General features: G+C 37.3%; 1 protein-coding gene across 6 annotated transcripts in view; it reads right to left on the bottom strand.

Moving 5' to 3' along the window:
• Positions 1–697: 697 nt before the first annotated feature.
• PCNX1 (pecanex 1) overlaps positions 698–20,234 on the bottom strand; it is a 170,712-nt gene continuing 151,175 nt past the window's right edge. For 5 of the 6 annotated variants that reach the window (XM_046647811.1, XM_046647813.1, XM_046647812.1 and 2 more), the window contains 8 exons: positions 19,619–19,719; positions 18,690–18,840; positions 12,347–12,577; positions 11,218–11,492; positions 9,637–9,842; positions 6,987–7,429; positions 6,432–6,572; positions 698–6,227 (listed from right to left, as the gene is read on the bottom strand). In XM_046647811.1, coding sequence (XP_046503767.1) covers positions 6,087–6,227; positions 6,432–6,572; positions 6,987–7,429; positions 9,637–9,842; positions 11,218–11,492; positions 12,347–12,577; positions 18,690–18,840; positions 19,619–19,719 — 1,689 coding nt within the window. In that variant the 3' untranslated portion in view covers positions 698–6,086. The remainder of the gene's footprint in view (positions 6,228–6,431; positions 6,573–6,986; positions 7,430–9,636; positions 9,843–11,217; positions 11,493–12,346; positions 12,578–18,689; positions 18,841–19,618; positions 19,720–20,234) is intronic. The other variant, XM_046647814.1, reaches the window with a different exon arrangement.

Below are 20,234 nucleotides of genomic sequence, written 5' to 3'. Positions count from 1 at the left end.
CAGAGAATTCCTTTCTTTAAAAGATGTGTTTCATTTAACTGACATGTTTCCTGTCATTAGAAAAACTACTGTCCTTTAAAGACTAAATATCACCATATTCCCAGTTGTGCCACTGTGATCCAGGGCAGGAAGACAGCAAATTGTTTGGGACTCCATGCAGATGGCACATAATCTGCACCCTGCCCGTTTTGGTTGTTACTAATAGTTAACGTGATTCACTAAAGGTTAATAAGCAATTCAATTAAGAGTGTATCTATTCTCACTGTAAGTCAGCTTGCACTTTCTTTAAGTACTACAGATGAAATCAGTGGGTTAGAACACACCCCAAGTTAGCAGTTGCCTGATTTGAATGACCATAATCCAAATGTTTTTTCCTTTTTCTGTATTATAATTTAGTGTAAATAGAGAGCACATATGCTTTTTTATCATTCTACATTTTCCATCTAATATTATATCATTAATATGACACATTAAGATAAATTCAGAAGATGTAAACTACAACCTTCCTACCAATGTGAAAAGATATCCTTTTAATATGAAATATGTACATTTTTACTATAAACTGAAGCACATGTTTATAGGCCAAATCTTCTGTTTAAATTATTTCAGAACCAAGTACATGTTTTAAAAATGTGCAATGCAGAGCTTAACATGGTGTACTCTAACTTTTCTTAATTTGACAAAAATGGACAGAAGGCAAAATGAGAAAAAAATTTATTTCCTCAGTGTTTATCCACTGTCAATACTGTATTTTTGATGCAATATATTTGCAAAGAAAAAACAATCTCAGCTTTTATTTTCCATTTTAAACAACTACAATATATTTACAAGCTCTTTAGAATAACAAACACTCAGACGCACACACACTCACAGACACACGCGAGTACATATATCTTTATCTCTGGTTTATACTGAATGCTGGTAGAGGCAACGAATACTTTCAGAGCCCATGATCAGAAAAGAGAAACCCATTTTCCCTCCTCACACCTACATCCCTGGAATCACTTTTAGTGTTCTTCCTTCCATTTCCTCATGCAGAGCTCACTGCCAGACTTGTACACAGTTAAGGTAACCAGTTTTTACAATTTATTTTACTTAAACTATAAGCTTTTAAAAAGCATAAGCAGACATGATTTCTTCCCATTTCTATTATTTTGGTTGTAGAATCAAGCTTCGTATATAAAAAATCTTGTTTAACCACAATTACACTAAACCCAAGAGTCATCTGGAGCAGCCATCTCATTCTCTACTACTCCTCTGTTTTAAATTCCAGGGTATCTAGCATCCCATCTGTGCAAGCAATACCCAGGAATTCACCCTTCTCACAATCTTAGATAACCTTTGTTCCTTCCAGCTTGGCTCCACTGAATCACAAATTGTCAGGTACAGAACTGAGGCATAAGAAAAAAGGTATAAGCCTATATAATAGGTATAAGTCTTAGGACGGAGTTGTCATATAACCTTGCGATGACAATCAGCTCTGGTTCCCACAAAGAATGTTATGCTGCTTCTATAAAATGGCAGATAATGAAGTTCAACTCACAAACAGAACTTATTCACTCTAATTCAGAAAGAATATGTGGCTAATAGGCAATAAAGAGAAATTCTCATCACACAAAGTTCTTGACAGATGACTCTGGTGAGGTTTTCAAAGCAGAAAATATACTTCTGTTTCAAGCAAAATTAATACTCCACTCACACACCTACCAGATTTATTTGTATAATACTTAATTCCTTTTCCAATCACAGTTCTTACCTAAACATTTAACAAGTTAAAAATGAGAAGGCCTAGGTGACACCGAGATTTTTTTTTTTTAAAGAGAAATGAAGAAAAGAGAGGCTGGTTTTTAAATACTCAATAAAAAAAGAAACTACATATATCCAACGTAATATTAAAATTTATGCTGCACAAATACATGGTAATATCTAATTTTCATCTTTCTCTAGATCAGTAAAACTCAATTTCCACATGAGACTGAAACAGAAAAGTTCAAAGTCCATTAACAAGTTCCACATACCATCTTAGCCTTGATTGAAATTATTCTCTCCATTCATCTTAAGGAAAAGTCTCTAGAATAAAAATGGATGTTTTGTACTTCATCTGAACAATGTATCGTATCAAAGGAAAAAATTGACTGGGTCTGTGTGTAGGCAAAGTAATTTTATATGATTACATTACTCTAAAAAAAGAACAAGAATGAATACTGAGGACTGAAAAAAAAAAGGGCCTTGTCCATATTTATGAGAAAGTAATGAAAATAAACACAAAAGTAATTAACAATCTGGGCAGCAGTTTACAGTTTAGTAGTTAGTAAACGTAATTGAAAAAATTCTCATGCAAAATTGCTAAATTATCTTTTTCTCAAGTCACACATTTGGGAGGAAAGGTTTTTGAAAGTCAACTAAAAGAAAAAGGTAATTTTAGACTCTAGGCAAATCCTAAGTTTAAAAGACCCAGGTCTGGATGAATGACTCTGCAGCAATCGACCAAGTGAAGACTTCCTGAGCAAAGGCAGGAGGATGCTGCTCAGGAGCAAAGTGGAACTGATTAAGGCTAAGCTGCCCTTGCTTAGATTTGAGGTTGTTTTTTATATTTTGATATGAGATGGAAAAATAAACCAACCCAGGAAGAAAAACACATCTTCTTAATGAGCTGTAGTTTCCTACATAAAAACTTGTATTTTCACTGCCTGACATTTGGTACACAGAGTAATTTTCCATATCTCACTCAGGATAGAAATATTGTCTGTAATTCTGTTTCAAGGATTAGTACAACTATCTCAGATGCACTAGAAATATTTTAAAAAATACTTCAAATCTAACGGAAGTTAATCTTCCAGTAAAGGAAACTCAAAGAAAGAAGAACACTGATTAAGTCTGTTCACTAATTTCCTGGAAGGTAATTAATCTCCTCTTACCTTAAAAATATAACAGCCTCAGCACCTATTTTCCCAAGCCCCTTAAATATCAACATCTAGACTCTTGGAAAAATTAGAATTCTTTAGAAAAAAATGAACGTCTTATGAAGTATTGAAAATGGTGTAAAAAGAGGGCTCACATCAAGTTATAAGCTGGAAGATTAACCAAAAGCTGAATTTTGAGTTAATTTTTTACCACTGAATGAGAGGAAACAAGAAATAAAGCTAAAAATTTATAACTCATTCCAGGACTCTCTCTCAAAAGGGGGAAAAAACAAAATCGAACAAGAAAAAAACTAGACAGCTATCAATGAAACTCTATTTAAAAGAAATAAGTAAAAAGCTACTGTTTTAATTATATATTTTTACTTTCAAATTATGGAACTTTGAAAGTTTTGGCAATTATGAACTAAAGACACTAACGTCTGTACGCTGGAGTCTTGTACATGCACGAAAAAGCTCAGCAGGGATTCAAGAGCTCACTATTCCCCAAGGCGGGCAAATAAGACAGGGATGATCAATGTAATTAAAGTGTGTATATTTCTATATAATAATTTAGGTCAAATTTTCTTCAATTATCACTGTTTCCCCTGGTGCAATTATTAGAAAGTATTATGATTTTTAAAAGACTATCAGTTTTAGATTTAGACAATAAGAACAGGGTTCCTCTTAGGGTTCCTAATTCATAAATTCACTAGTTAAAGGGCTATCTGATAACAAAATTCGACCTGTTTCAAGAAAAATGTCCATTAGTTGCTACCCTAAATCAAGACCCAATATATATGTTCTGTATAAAATCTAGTTTTTTTATTTGAAATCTGACTTTTAGAGCGTGTGATGTGTTTAACAATTGGGGGTGTTAGGGTGGGGAGCTAGGAATAAAAATAATTCTAGCCCTTCTGATTGAATCATCTGAAGTTCAGATTATTTTTTCTGTATAGGAAAATGAACTATCTTCCACTTAAGAGTAAAAAGGCTCCACTTATATTCTCATCTAGGCAATGCACACGAAAAGATCATGTTCATTTCAAAAACAGAACAAACAGAAGGGAGCATCATTCCTCCTAGATTTTAAATAAACACATAGAGATAGAAAGATCACAATCAATTTCAGGAAAAAAAAAAAAAAGCCTGAACCCTCACGGCATACTGTAGATTTGCCAAAATGAGGCAAATACAAAATATAATGATGGTCTCAGGAAAACACATTTTAATTGGTTGATTTAGAAAGGGTACCTTTGTGTAAAGGTTCAGAAAATCATATCACAAATGTTTTTAAATAGTAAATTTTGCAAAGTGTAAAGTCTGGAAACATCAACACGAGGCACATTGGGTTGTGAATAATCACAAAAATTTGAAAAAGGAAAAATAAATAGGTTTTGGAGTGGAAACTCAACAAGATGCTGTATATTAGCTATTTACTTCCTTAGTTTTCATTCCTTCTACTGAAGTGTTATACTGAACTGCAGATCTACATCAGAATTAGAGGGAAAAACAGTTTCTCTCTCCTGGCGCCTCATCAGAAGATACCTTAAACCCCTGCTAATCAATACAGCAGCCACTAGGCTCACGTGGCTAATATGTACTTGAAATAAACCTAGTGCCACATGTTGGAATAGTAATACTTTGGATATATTGGATTAAATAAAATGTATAACTGAAATTAATTTCACCTGCTTCTTTCTACTTTCCGTTCACAGGGGCAGAAAGACGGCTGCTCCTACATGCTCAGAGACGTACAGTCTTCTTTGGAGTTTCACACAAAAAGGGAAAGTTTTCTGAAGGATTTAAAAAATGCCCAAAGTTGAAAATTAAATCTAAATTGCAGTTCCCACCTAGCCCAATTGTAAATCTGAGTTATATAGTTCCCCGAATACACGCATTTAAAAAAAAAACAATAAAATTTAAGTTATGAGACAACATATGAATTAAGTCAATTTCACAGTTATAAATATTTCAAATTACAGCTATACATTATAAATTACAGAAAATAAAATTCAAGTAATAGAAAAAGAAGAGAGGAGGAAAATAAAAGGCAAAGTTATTAAAGAGGGATATAACAATAAGAACTGCACCATTGGGACAATTTTGTTTGAAAAATTTTACTTGATTAACTGAACTGCATATGAATAACTTCAAGAGCTAAGAACTCTTAAAATAAAAGGCAATCAATCCTTTCTTTAAATTCCTTGTCGCTCATCTTCTTCTTTGAAAAGCAAAGTATTTTCTTCCCAGAACTGAGCCCAGCAGCGCCTGCCCCAGTGGAGAAGAGCAGAGCGCCAGGGCACGCACCGGCTGCAGCGCGTCTGCAGTGTGGACACAGGAGCTGGCAGTAGTGTTCACAGGACTGAGTCACTGACTATTGGCTCTGGGAAACGCCAAGGACGAAGCTATGTATATGCTGAGATTCAGTAATCATCTTAAAGAAAACATCCAACGTACTGGCATGAAGTACAGACTACTAACAGAAAAATAAGCAGCACAGTTCCTGCTACGTATGTTTACAAGGAGAGGAAGGGGTTAATCCCAAAGGCAATTTAAATAATGGTATTTTATTTTTATATATAAATAAATGTTCTGAGAAATCTCAGACTTTAGTGCATTGCTGTAAAAAATTAGTGCAGTTTTTTCATTAAAGTTTTTAGCTCTCAAGGAATAAGATAAATCTATGTCTGTTCATAGTCTCTTTCACACTGTACATTAAACTTTTATACCACTATATGTCAAACTGAAGGTTTCTACACTGGTCTGTTTTTAAAAATCAAAGTAAATGGATTTCATGTTCTATGACAAAACATGGCAGTTATTTTTGGCAAAGAAATTAGAAAAATATGAGATCATAGTTTAGAAATCAAGAGTTTGTTGATTTAAAGCATAGGCAATGCATAGGAAAAAACTGTTTTTAAGGACGCATTTTAACAGAACTTTATCCTTCATGCAAAACGTTTTCTCGGCGGCTAACTTAAAAAAATATTTCAGCTTTATTTGGGGATGGAGACAGTGACAGGAGTCGGGGCGAAGGAGAGGCGCTTAGCGAAGTCCACTCTATGTCCAAGTCTCTCCTACATAGGATCAAAGTGACACCTTCAGGCATCTTCTGCTCTCTCCTCTCTTTTTCCGGTGTCTTGGAATTGAGAGGGGAAAGAAATATAGTTATAAAACACTGGCTCACACTTCAGCCCCAAGTTCTAGTACACCAGTTTCAATTACAGTCACATATTTATCATCAATCTGGACCAGAAGCACTGTCTTGTCGATGTGGGATCTAGTACCTGGATCTCTGCTGCAAGGCACCCATCGGTGAATCACCTATTGATTCAGAATACAACAAGAAGTTAGCGGCAAAGACCTTGAATATACTCACAAACTCTTATCCTGCACTAAGGATTAGAAGTAGCAATTCTGTTTGATAACTAAACATAAGTACATAAATCAGCTAAAAGCATGCATAGAAGTCAGTCAAACTACAAAAAAGGCAGAGCACCAGACCACTAGCTTCATCAGAGAACTTACATGGCCTTCCATGCCCTCCTGAGGACTCCAGTCTTTCCAGCTATTTCTCCCAGCTTTTAATCGAACACCCTCATCAGGCCACTGCAGCTCTTTCCTTTTTGACAGGTTGATCCCATCCAGAATTTGACTGGGATCCACAATCTATATTGTAAATAAACAGGGATCATTTCCAAATCATTTTTTTCCCTGATGATGAAACATTATATAATCTCAACAATATTTCTTTCACAGTGCTGTGTCTCAAGTTCTCCACTGCCTATAATGGCATAAAAAACAACCTAAAGAGCCATTGCCCAGATTCCTTTTAGCCTACTGGTAGACCTTACTGCAATGGCCAATGGCAACAGCTAACTAGGAACAAACATTACCACTGAAAAACTGCTTGCTTTCAGCTTTTACGCTGGTAGAAACTTTTCTTTCAACAGCTAAAAGTATTCTAGTCTTCAGACTAAGTAGTATCAGGTGTGTTTTCACAAAAGTCCTTTACTCAACCAGCGTGAAATAAAAACAAATGAGGAAGAGAAACAGCGCAGGAAGAACACTGGGCTTACTCACCTGGACTCTGTAAATCACCTCCCCCTTTTTGGCATGTGAATTACTGGCGGGACTTAAGGTGTTGCCTGGCTGTGCCTCAGTGGCACTGCCCTGACCTCCGTCTGTCCCAAGAAAGCCCACGAGAGTGTGATGCTTGCAGGCTGGGATGCTTTGGCTGGAGCTGCTGGAAGAAGGAAGGCCATGCTGCACACAGGCCATGCCGCCCTGACCAGAGGGCTCCATCTGGTTGACCATGGAGAGGCGGGACTGGATGGATGACGGCAAGTTTCGAAGCGATATCTGACTGGTGGAAGAGCGCCGACAAGGCACAAATCCCGTGGTGGACATCCGCAGAGATGAGTGCCGGCTGCTGTAGCAGTAAGAAGACTGGCTGGCTACTGAGGCCCGAGCAGGGGACTGTCTGACCAGACTTGACTGCACCGAGTGGGAGCTGTGGCTAGTGCCTAGGGTGGAGAAACAGCAGGAGCACTCACTCCAAGAGGAAAGATTCAAACACAACTCTTCCCTTGTAGGTCCTAGGACTTTCTCCCTTAAGCAATTACTTGGCAAATTTATAGAATTTAACATTTAAATCTAAAACTTTTAAAACTGTCAAAAAGAAATAAATATCTGAGATCTGTTTTCTTGCGCAGTTTTTATAACATTATTATTATTTGCTGAAGCTTTTTAAAACTAAAACTTGGCATAAGAAAGACACAACTAAATTTACAGTAATTATTGGGACTTAAGGTTGGGACAAATAGTAAAATATCTTTCACAGAAATATGTCAGAATAACAAGAATACCTCTTTAATACATCAGAAATGATAGATCTCATGGAAATGAGACAGCGAGAAATATTAAGGATATACTATATGTAACTACTATTTCTTAAAGTACAGTATTAATGCTCTTTCAATCTGTTCCAGTGACAAGCTATACTGCCTATAGAGAGAGAGTGATACCACACTGTAATTTCCATATATATATTAAGGGATTACTACTAAATAACACACTATCAGCGATACTGAATTCTTCTGTATCCTTTTTCAAATGGCTTCATGATTCTTCAGATTTGTCCTTTTCCTGATTCATAAGTGATGTGAAGATTATTAGAAAACTGCTAATTAACTGAAAAAATAGCTACATGGACTTTTTATCTGAAAATAAAAAGAGCTAATCAATGTAAGAGCAAAAGATATTTAAAGAATCATATTGAAAGTTTTAGGTTTTCACTCAGAAGTTAAAAAATGACATGACAACTGTTGATCACACACCTATTTAGAATCTTAATAATTCCAGTGCCATAGGATTTTTTTTTTGCATGTGTGTGTGAGGAAGATTTGCCCTGAGCTAACATCCATTACCAACCCTCCTCTTCTTTTTACTTGGCTTGAGGAAGATCAGCCCTGAGCTAACGTCCATGCCAATCTCCCTCTACTTTGTATGTGGGATGCCTCCACAGCATGGCTGATGAGTGGGGTAGGTCCACGCCCAGGATCCAAATCTGAGAACGTGGCTGCCAAGCAGAGCATGCAGAACTTTAACCACTTGGCTGCAGGGCCGGCCCCTGGACTTTTTTTTTTTTTTTTTTTAACTCAAGTAAATGTCTTAAGACTTCATCTCATCCCTGCAAAGAAGTGGGAGAAAGGACAGCGCTGGATCAACCGACCAGTCATATGGCCACAGATGAAATCTGATTTCTGCTGCATATCAGGTGGACGGCAGGTCTCATGTAAAAGGTAAATTAATAAACAGATACCTTATTTTGGGACAGGGAAAACTTTCTTAAATAGAATACAAAAAGTACTAATCATAAAAGATCAATAAATTGCTCCATACTAAAACTGAAAACTTCTCATCAAAGAAGGCACACCACTCTTCACAGGAAAATGGAAAGCCAAGAGATAGAACAGGAAAAGATATCTGTCGTACAAAATACTGAAAAAGAGCTCAAAATCCAGAATATACAAATATAAATAAGAAAAAAAACAAATAGGAAAATGGTCAACAGACTTAAGAGGCAGTTCAGAAAGAGGAATAGCTGATAAACTCATTTAAAAGCTTCCATTCTCAGCATCAGAGCAATGAAAATTAAAATAATAAAATTAAAGACCACCCCTTCTCCTGTCCCTCTGAACAAGCAGGGAGCAGAGGTGGAACTGATAATACTCAAGGCTGGTGAGAGTTTACAGGATGGGCATTCCTCTACACAACTGGTACAAAAACTTTCTGGAAAGACTTTTGGCATTGTGTCATGAGTCTTAAATATTCTCAGAAACTTTGACTTAGAGATTCCATTTTTAAAGTCTCCGGCCTAAGAAAAAAGTGTTTACAAAGATTATATACAAAGATTATTACATTCAGAAGAAACCAAATCATTCTCCAATAGGACAGAAGTTATATTATGTATAAATAAGTTATATTAATTAAATATTATTAGTCTTTAAAAACGATACTTTCAAAGAAATATTTCAAATTATAAACATATATTTATATTATTATATATATAAGATTAATATAAACGAGGATAATATCCAACGGCGAATCAAACAACATACTCTATTCATATATTTCCCTATGTAATATGTTGTCCTCTTTATACACACATATTAACCAAACACTACAGCTAACATGCTAACATTATACACATAATTTTGTTTCATACTACCGAGTGTTGGAGCATAAGAGGTGACAGGCGGATGGAGTCCTGCTCCCGACCCCTGGCCTGGATTTCCGGTGCCTCCTTGGAACACAGTGCTGTGGGGATCATTGGCAGTTGTTGCATTGTTACTAGTGCAGGAAGTTCCAACTCCAGTATCGGAATCTTCAATGTTGCCACCACTGTTACATCCAGCTCCACAACCTTTCCTTAACCTAGGAACAAATACCAGAGTAGGAAGCATTATCCCAAGATCACTTCAAGGTAAGTATTTTATCTTTTCCTAGCTTTTCTGAACGTTTAATGCTACTAATGTTCAGCTTTTGAAAGTCTTTATGGTGCAGTCAATATTAGGAACAAAAAAAAATCTGTCACTATGTGTCTATATCCCCCTCTTGCATTCACTGCCTCCAATCTTCCCCATCAACTTCACTTTTACACACTCTATCATCTTTCCTACACCGTAATAAAGAACTGCACAGAACACAGTTGTACCATTAAGGTCACAGCTGGAAACAGAATTCTTGCCAGCGTCTATTTAATGCCTCTGAAGTATGCAACCCCCGAAAATCTAATTTACTTAAATTAAACCTAACTTACGCTGCAGCACACCTTAAACAAGCTGCTGTGGTATTCCTCTCTCTCTCTCTCTTTTTTAAAGTGTTGGGTGACCAGCTGTCCTGGTTTGCCCACAACTGTCTCTGGCACTAAGGATCCTGCACCCCAGGAAACCCCTCAGTCCCGGACATGCAAGGCGCTTTCAGCACAATACATCATTCTGAAAAAGTTTTCTTTGAACGCTATCCTGGTTTGTGTTCTTCCTTAGCCTGAATAGGGACTGATGTTAAAATGGTGAGATTTCAGTCTTTAACGTTGGAAATTCCCAGAAGAATTTAAAAACACACAATTTAGAGTTTGTTGCTCTAATCCTAGATCCTGTTTTTCTTAAGCTATGATAATTTAAGGCTCTGAGTAACAACTCTTAAGAAATTGAAAATAACAACCTGTGATTTTTCTTCACCATCCATCAAATTATGATATTCCTACACCATACATCATAATTTACTAGAAAAAGGAAGAGAAAAAGTTCATGTGCATTCCCGAAGACACTACAGATTTGTGACATGAGTGATAACTGGATTGTTAAAAAGGCAGCGCAGCAGTGTCTCCATCGTTTGGCCAGGAGTTCATGTGTTGAGTGCTCCCCCTACTGCTGAAACGGAATAAAAGAGAACTTGCACAAGTCTCTCACGTTTTTCTCTAATTTGGCCTGTTTGCTGACCCGCACATTCCAATAGTAGTAATATGCTGCAACGGAGAGTCAAAAAAATTAAAGAAAGATATTCAAGATACTATTCACTGAATGCTAGAGCAGTGGTTCTTAATCAGAGTTGTACATTAGATTTATCTACTAAGAGTCTGAAGGTATAAATGCTCAGATTCTACCTCCTGAAGTTCATGTATAACAAGTCGATGTTATGCCGTGGCCTCTGTATTTTTCCCTCCAGCTTTCCGGTGGTACTGATGCACTCTGCCTACATGAAGAGGGACAGGATACACCACCACGAAAAATGCAACTTTACGGCTCACCTGTGCCAGGTTGATACTATAAAGTTTCTGATATTTCCCAAGCTGATAGGTCCCCCAAGAATTTCTTTAAGCTGTTCATGGCTATCAGAGTAAGAAGTTGTCAGGGGTGAGACAAAGATTGGGTAGCCAATAGGCTGATCACAAGACGAGTTTATCATGTTTCTCAGAGCCTGCTTTGCATTTTGGATGCTGCCTCTCTCTGGGTTACGGTTACGCAGAAAAACAAGCTCCTGCTGTTGCCCAGCCCAAAGACCTCGGACACATTCCTTATTCACCTGAAAACCAGAACACACAGGAATTAGGTGAAGGGGCCAAGAATGAAATTCATATAAACAGAAGAGCAGAAATGGGAGGGATACAAAACACATCATGATAACCAACTGCGAAAGCAGGAAACAAATGTAAGCAGGTTACATTTGAATAGGAGTTCACCAATTTTCCACTGCCATTAGCAGGCTGTGAAGTAATAAGCACCTACAGAGCTCTTCCCTCTGCTCTGTCATATAAAGTGGAGTCCATTTAATTTTCCAAATTGGAAAAGTATTGAATTTTGAAACTGAGATAACAGACATTTTTGATAGAAATGAGAGGTAATAAATATTTAGAGTTGAAAGGATGTTTGTGATTTTGGGGACTGATTAGATGAAGGAGAGAAAAAATAAACCATTACAAACTATCAAAATAAAATTTCAGAGATTAAGCCTCTTAAAGCTATGAGATGTTTTAAAAAACAAGGAAAAGTTAGAGTGAGCCATTTACAGTTAGCTACTGATCACTATTAAGTACAAGCTATGCTATTATTTTGCAAGCTAGTAATTACATCATGTTAGCATAATGGTGCCCAGATTGCATATTTAATAGATAAAAGACTGCCATAAAATGGATGAAAGACTGCTACAATAGAAATAAGCAAAAATTTTAAGGCTTTATAGTACTTGAGAAAATTTCAGAGAACAGAATAAATTACTGACAAAATAAATCAAATTAAGTGCTCACAGACAATAAATGTGAATGTAGTATGGTCATTTTTTTCCTATATAAGAGTTTAATTGAAACTCTTTTTAAAAGTCTGGATAAGTTACCTAAGTTCCATTTTTTTCAGACACAAAAATATGCCTCAAGAACTTACTTTAATGACCCTGAAGCTAAGGTAGCGTCTGTTCAGCATGATGATTTTATACTCATTGGTGCCATCATCCATGACGTGCCGCAAAGCCAGCAAGGAGGGAGAGTTGGCAAGCACTGCACTCCGCCAGGCAGGGTCCCCTTCGTGGGCTATTACAAGGTTCTTTTCATGAGATACAATGGCTTCATAGAGCACAGTAGGGTCATCGTACTCATCTGGAGAAGTGAAATGATCCTATACACAGAAATAAAAATACGTCTTTTTTAGGAAAAGAAGAGAATGACTTCCAGGATGACAAAAACTTCTATAATTACTAAATCAGTTACTAAACGAAAATTCTTAAAAACCAGGTTATATGAATATTTCATATCAGCACGTCAACATTATTAGAGATAAATTATGGATTCTTATCCAGGTCAGGAACTCACTTATTACTGCTACACTACTTTTGTAGATTCCTCAACCCAATCCTATCCTCTAAACAAATATTTTTAGTTTTAGCTAAACAAATATTTCCAATTCTTATATATTCTGTTTTCCTCATTCAAGTTGGTTTTTCACATCTTCATTCATACACATTTTTTTCTGTTAAAGGATTATCTCACTGTTATCAGTTAAGGAAGGCTAAAACTACATCAATGTGTCTAAATTGTGTTTCTTTTAACTAGGCACTTTTCACACAGAGCCACATCTCTGGAAGATTCTAATGGATCATTTATCCCCTCTCATCTAGTTAAGATAGGGCTCAAAGCTATGAGCTCTGAGGACAGATTAAGGGTCCTAGTCCTGGAGAAGCTAGTGAAGTCATCCCTTAAAAAACCTCTTGGTCTTAATAACTACTCATTCATTTCATGAGCAGTTATTTAATGTCTACCATGTGCAAGAGTCTATGGCAGGCAGCACGAAAGAAACAAAAGAGAGTGTGAAATGCATCTCTTGTTCAGAAACCTACAAATTAACAGGGGATACAGGAAAGGTACCTAAATAACCATAACACAAACCTGAATTTCTGAAATGGCATGTTAATAAGGAAACAAATATTATATTGGCTGCCTTCATATTGGTAGTATAGAGGGTTGACACATTTTCACATCCAGGTAAAGCAACTCATCTCTTCTCAAGCCAACTGACCAGAGTGTGCTATCTGAGGGGAGATGAGTGAGGGCAAGGAGGCAGTGTCCCCAGGAAAGCAACTCCAAGCCTGGGGGTGGCCTGCAGGGCAATAATAAAAGTATTCACTGTGAATGTGAATAATGCTTCAAAATGTAAAAAGTTCTCCAATACACTATTTCCTCTAAGTCTTACAACAGCCTTCAAGTAGGTTGAGCAGATAATAGCGGCATTTTACAAATAGCAAAACTGAAGCTCAAAGAGGCTTAGCTGCTTCCTAGGTTTATGAGTATTTTTTCATTCTGATTTTACAAATTATATGATTATAAAAGTTAACTGAAAACCTGTCAAGTCTAGTTGATGTGATTAGGGAAAGCTACACGATACAGGTGGGAACTGGGGGCCTACGATGGTGCCAGGCACTGTGCTAGGCACTGGGGAAAACAGGAGTGAGCAGGACAGACACAAGCGCTGCTCTCATGGAACCTAGGGGCTAGCTGGAAAATAGTGAGACAATTAGAAAACGAACTTTTAGCTAGATTGTGGGGCGCCTCACTGGTGCCTTGTCCAGATTTCTTTTACTAGGCTGGTGCACTCCTCTCTCCACTGTTTTGAGCATCGCCTCTTAATGGCTCACAGCTGTTCCCTCTTCTAAGAACTGCCTTCAGCTGTCAGAGCTGCCTGGGGGGGTGCATTTCCCCCCAGGGTTTATTCTCCCCTTGGTTGTGGGGTATGAGGTATAGGACATAATTCTTGGTGATATTCATAGCCCAGAGCTCCCCTAGACTTCAGCAGAAGCTGGAATTCAGCTGAAACACATTTTTGCTTAGCTCCTTCCCTTGTTCTTTCCTACTTCCATCACTTCCTTGCATATTTTCCTGAGGGCACCCTCTCAATTAATCTCTTGCACAAGAATCCTGGACTGTGACTCTGCTTCTAGAGAATGTGGCCTAAGATAGCATTTACAACTTAAAATACTGATAGGCAGTTCCTGACATCTGTATATCAACTCTCTTTTCTTTAAAATACTGAGTTCATTTTTTTATATCAGCAGATAGCAAGATGTCATAAGATGTGCTCTCTTTTAGTAAACAGTTCCATTAGGGAAGGAATGACATCATTATATAGTAGTATCGGTACAATTATTATTGTTGTTTATTTTGGTGAGGAAGACTGGCCCTGAGCTAACATCTGTGCCAATCTTCCTCTATTTTCGATGTGGGATGCTACCACAATGTGGATGGATGAGCTGTGTGTAGGTCCACACCTGGGATCTGAACCTGCGAACCCCAGGCCTCTAATGCAGAGCCTGCAAACTTAATCACTACACCACCAGGCCACCCCTGGTACAATTATTTGAACAGAAAATAGAAGTGCAAACATAGGCAATAATCACATTCTTAATAAAACGGACACAAAGTTGGAAATAATCAAGCATGGTAAAAGTGGAGAATGTTTAATCTTGTCCAAATATTTCTTTTCACTGGGCTTAAAATGGGTAATGAGTATGTAAAGTTCTATATCATCATTCAGCAGTGTTCTAGTGGCAAAATATCTGAAACAAGCAGAACGTCCATGAATAGGAAAATGGCTGAATAAATTGAGTAAAAATTATACTCTGGAATACTACAGAGCCATTACAAAGTGTGAGGGGCCTCTATAGGTACTGACTAGGAAAGGTGTCCACGTTATAGATCAATTTACACAGCACAATTACATCTTTAAGGAGGAAAATATTTATATAGATAGAAATGTCTATAAACTGGAGGAAATCAGAAAAGATATGCACTAAAGTATGGGCAGTGACTGCTTCTTGGGGGTGTTCTCCAATGGTCTAGGGTGATGGGAAGATGCTTAATTCCTGGGTGATGTTTACTTTTTAACATTTAAATAAAAAGAGATAATCTTCCCAGTTCTTCTAGGAAAAGTTTTCAGAAGCATTTTAGAAATACACTTGAGAAGTTATGAGCAGATACCCAGGAAATACAGTTTTTTGAAAACAATGAAACTCATTCATTTAACAAACATTCATTGGCTGCCAAGCACTGTGCTAAGCAATGAGGACGTGAAGATTAATAAGAAATTATCCCTGTCCTCAAGGAGATCACACATTGTAAGATTTTCATCACTTACCACTTGTAAACCAAATTGGACTTCGACTGGTTTATTTTAGTTCTAACAACCATGTAATCCCTAAAGAGACTAATAAAAAAGGAAGAACAGATAAGGGGGTAAGCTATTTTACAAACTATTAAATAGAGAGCAGGAGAGAACACATGAAAAGGGCAATTTGCTTAATTTCTCTGAGTTTTGGTTAAACTTCATCTACAAAATTTGGATTAAAATAATTTTCTGGGTCGTGGTGATATAATGTGGTGATATATGAGAGCACTAATACATTATTCAGCACTACATAATTATAAATATTATGCACACTATAACAGCTTTAATTTCTCAAGTAAAAACATGCAACACTTTGGACTGGAGAATTAAAAAATAAAAAAAGAACTCTAAAGGAAAAAGCAAAAGTAAAAAACACCCATGAAGTACTAAAAGCACACTATCAAAGACTGTTTGAAAGGCAAAGGTTAATAGAAATTTTATGTTTTTAGCTCTGGAAACAGAATCTTTTTTCTTAAGTCCAGTTTGAGGTAAAATTTACATACCATAAACGGCCCCCATTTTAACAGTGCCGTTAGATGCACTGTGACCAACAGGCACCCGTGTAACCACTGCTACAATCTAGAGAACGCTTCATCACCCCAAAAAGTTCCTTCCTGCCTTTTGGCATTCAGTCTCTACGTCCCAAGCATCCACTGATCTGCCTTCTGTCGCTAGAGATTAGTCTGGCCTGTCTTAAATTTTATATAAATAAAATCATACACTATATAGTCTTTTTACTTCTGACTTCTCTTGCTCTGAATAATGTTTGAGATTCATTCATGTTGGGGCATCTAACAGTAGTTCATTTCTTTTTATTGCTAAGTAATATTCTATCACGTGGCTAGACCATAATTTGTACATTCATCTGTTGATGGACATTTGAGTTGTTTCCAGTTTGGGGCTATTATGACTAAAACTGCAATACACACTTGTGTGTAAGTCTGTGTGTGGACATATACTTTCATTTTCTTGGTAAACATCTAGGAGTGGAATTGCTGAGTCATATGGCAAGTGTACTAATGCTTGCTTTTAATATATAAGCCTATTGTTCACTTTCGTGGATGTTCATGAGTATATAACACATAAACTTTGGAGATGACCACTTCTGAGTCACACATCGATCTTTTCCTGGCCCAAGAGTCCCTCATGAACAACCCAATGTTTGGCTCAAAGTGATGCTCGATAAATGGCTGTTGTTTATTACTTTATAGGTCAATCTCTACCCTCCTCGAAGGTTATCAGAATTACAGGACTTCTCCAGGTTGCATTTGCCTTGTCTACCTCCTCCCTTCCCCCAACCCTCCATTGCTCCCAGGTTCCCGATTCCACCTCTTTGTCACTGTTGTTGCCAGTCATGGCTAATGATGAGAGTGTGGTGTACCCGAGTGTGTTGGGCCTGATTATAAGGTAAAGAACCACTGTCACAGGCAATTTCACAACTGAAGAAACATGTAAGGAAATGGATCCGGCAGCAACAGGCAAGAGCACTTGTAGGGAGAGACTGGGGCAGAGACCTAAGGTATCAGAGGCTTGTGCCTCAGTTTCTTCTCTGCAAGACAGAGAGAAAATATCTGTCATAATGTCCAGAATTAACTGAAGATGTCTGTCAGGAGTTGTTAGATAATAATGCTATACAAAACAGAGTATTTCCTACATTGCTGTTCATTGCTAGTGCCCATCAAATCAATTCTGACTCCTAGCGACCCTGTGGACAGCAGAGTGGAACCCTGCCCAGTCTTCTTATGCCATCCTCTCACCTTCTGGGGCCATATCAGACAATGCTCCACTGCTATTCACAGGGGTTTCATGACCAGTTTTTTTGGAAGTGGGTGGTCAGGTCCTTCTTCCTAGTCAGTCTTAATCTGGAAGCTCCGCTGAAACCTATCCACCATGGGTGACCCTGATGATATTTGAAATATGGCAGCATAGCTTTCAGCATCACAGCCACACGCAGCTGCCTCAGTACGACAACCGACAGATGGGGGTGGGTGGTGGAGTGGGGGTGGGTATGTGTGGTGGTGGTGCTGACGGGAAACGACCCTGGGCCATGGCGGTCAGAGCGCCAACTCTTAACCACTAGACCCTCAGGGCTGGCTATATCCTACATAGCAGATACATAATTGGTACCTTTTGAGAAGTGCTGAGGTTTTAAAAACATTTTAATCCGAAGTTATCTTTTTCTTTTAAATTCACTGAATTTTGTCTCAAAACTCTAAAGCTAGTCTGAAGATACACAATTCCATTTGCTCCCAAATGTATATTTTCCCAATTATCCTCAAAAAGTATTACATTTTTCACAGATTTTCAAATAATATATCCCAGTAATGCTCTTAAATGAGACATTAGCTTCACTGCAATACTTTAACCACAGTAAAATCACTTGAAGAATAATTCCTCCTTTATCTGAGGGAAAAAAGATTCAATCAGATTTGAGCACAAGCAGATGCATTATAATGAGTCTTATCACGTGGCCTCTATCATCAGATCTGATAACTACTGTCAAGTGGAATGACGAGAGCCGCCAGTGCCAGTACTTAACTTCAAAATACATTCTTGACAAGACCCAGGGCTTTGGATATGCATTTTTGGGCCTCATTTTAATTTTATTACCCTACTAGGTTATTTAACTAATGCTAAATCTGTCCTAACCATCTATTACTCTAAATAACATGCTAATGAAACTCACAGTTCAGTAACAGCAGCATCTGCAAGCCTCCTGAGATGTTGCTACACTGCACTGGAGTCAGCTAACCTCACCCACAGCAGAGGCGTGAATCACGATCACGGGAAGTCAAAGCAAGTATCACAGAGGCCAAAGACTTTTATTTCCGGCTTGCCACTGCTTACATTTTTCCTCAAGCTCATGCCCAGATCAGTCACTCTCTAATATTAATATTCAAATTTGCTGTTAGAAAAACAGGTTCAGGCTTCTAAGATTTAATCTTGCCACGAATCATGTTTTTCTTTGTTTCAAGTCATAATATTCTCAAAAGTTCCTAAGAAACTAATTTGGAAGTCAAGTGAAGAAGTACCATTAAACACCAGTAAAGCATTAGAAATTTTCTCTTCTTACCTGATGAAGTTTGATAGACATGCGGATTCCGGGGACTACTACTTTCCTTAGCAATTCCATGTCAGCAAAGATCCATTCATCTCGAATTGAAGAAATACGGAAATCTCCCTTAAATAGGGCATGCAATCCATAGAGGAATGACTCTAAATTACTGTTAAGATTGGAAATAAAAGTTTACATACTTTGACAAAGGTCTTCCATTATGCTGATTCCTACATGAGGTTGTGCATCAGAATCACCTAAGAGTATTTTGAGAAAATACCGATTCCAAGAACTAACGTCAGCACCCCGAATCAGAATCACAAGGGACAGAGCCTGTTTGACCTGGCACCCCTGTTTATGAACCACTGTAACGGAGTCCATGAAAATAAACGATAGGCAAAAGTCTATAAGTTAAAAGAAATTAAGGAGGCCTAGTGGGAAACATGTCATAATCACAGAAGAAACTTAAGATATGTGGAATTTCTTAATTCTAATTCATTTGGACGCATATGTCAAGAAATCTAGTTTATATTTAGAGACCCAAAATCTAACATACAACTACAGTAAAAGTATCAACGCTCTGGACAAAAATTGCCAGGAAACATGGAAAAATAAAAAGAGGTGAATTGTTACAAAAACAGATGTATATGGGAGGAGATAAATCAAATATTATGGAGTGATTAGTTTTTAAAATGTCTTAAATCCATTAAATTCTCATTATCAATAGTCGCCCATATGTGTGAATTTTAAAAGCCAGTTCTGTTAACCACTTAGCAGAACTCAATGATGCTCAGCAAAAAGATCTACACAGCACAGCACAGCACAGCACAGAAGAGACCTATGCACAAATTACCATAGAAGGCCTCCACGGAGAATTATTTCAAAGTTTTTAGATGTAGGTTATACAGCTTCCCACAGTCTTCCTGAAACAGAAATGCCTTCCTTACCTGGACATATGGTGGGATGCAGTCCCCAGAGCTCTCCGTCCCAGAACACAGAGTCCATAACAAAGAGTCACCAGGGAGGAATCCTTGTCTACATCCACCGGCTTTAAAAAACGAAGAACAGAGGTCAAAAGGTACAAACTTCCAGTTATAAAATAAGTCAGTCATGGGGATGTAACGTACAGCATGGTGACTATAGTTAGTAATACTGTATTACATATTTGAACATTGCTAAGGAGTAGATCTTAAAAGTTCTCATCTCAAGGATAAAATGTATTTTTTTAACTACGTATGGTGATAGATGTTACCTAGCTTTATTGTGGTGATCATTTCACAACAAACACAAATATCGCATCATTATGTTGTACATCTGAAACTAATATAATGTTATATGCCAATTATACTTCAATAAAAAAATAAAAAAGAAAAGCAAAAAACAAAAAATGCTAGTTATCAGAAAAGTATATAAGTATTTAACAAATCAGAAGATATCTATTTAATAAATCAGAGAAAAGAGGAATTATGTACTAGTTGAGTTCCTCATCTCTTCAAGTAAAAGTTCTAATGAAAAGAAACTTAACAAATGAAGTATAAGTGTGCATGAGGAGGTTCTTTGGAA

This window comes from Equus quagga, chromosome 20 (genome assembly GCF_021613505.1).
Source record: "Equus quagga isolate Etosha38 chromosome 20, UCLA_HA_Equagga_1.0, whole genome shotgun sequence".
NCBI classification, from domain to species: domain Eukaryota; kingdom Metazoa; phylum Chordata; class Mammalia; order Perissodactyla; family Equidae; genus Equus; species Equus quagga.
This window is presented reverse-complemented; position numbering and strand designations above follow the sequence as displayed.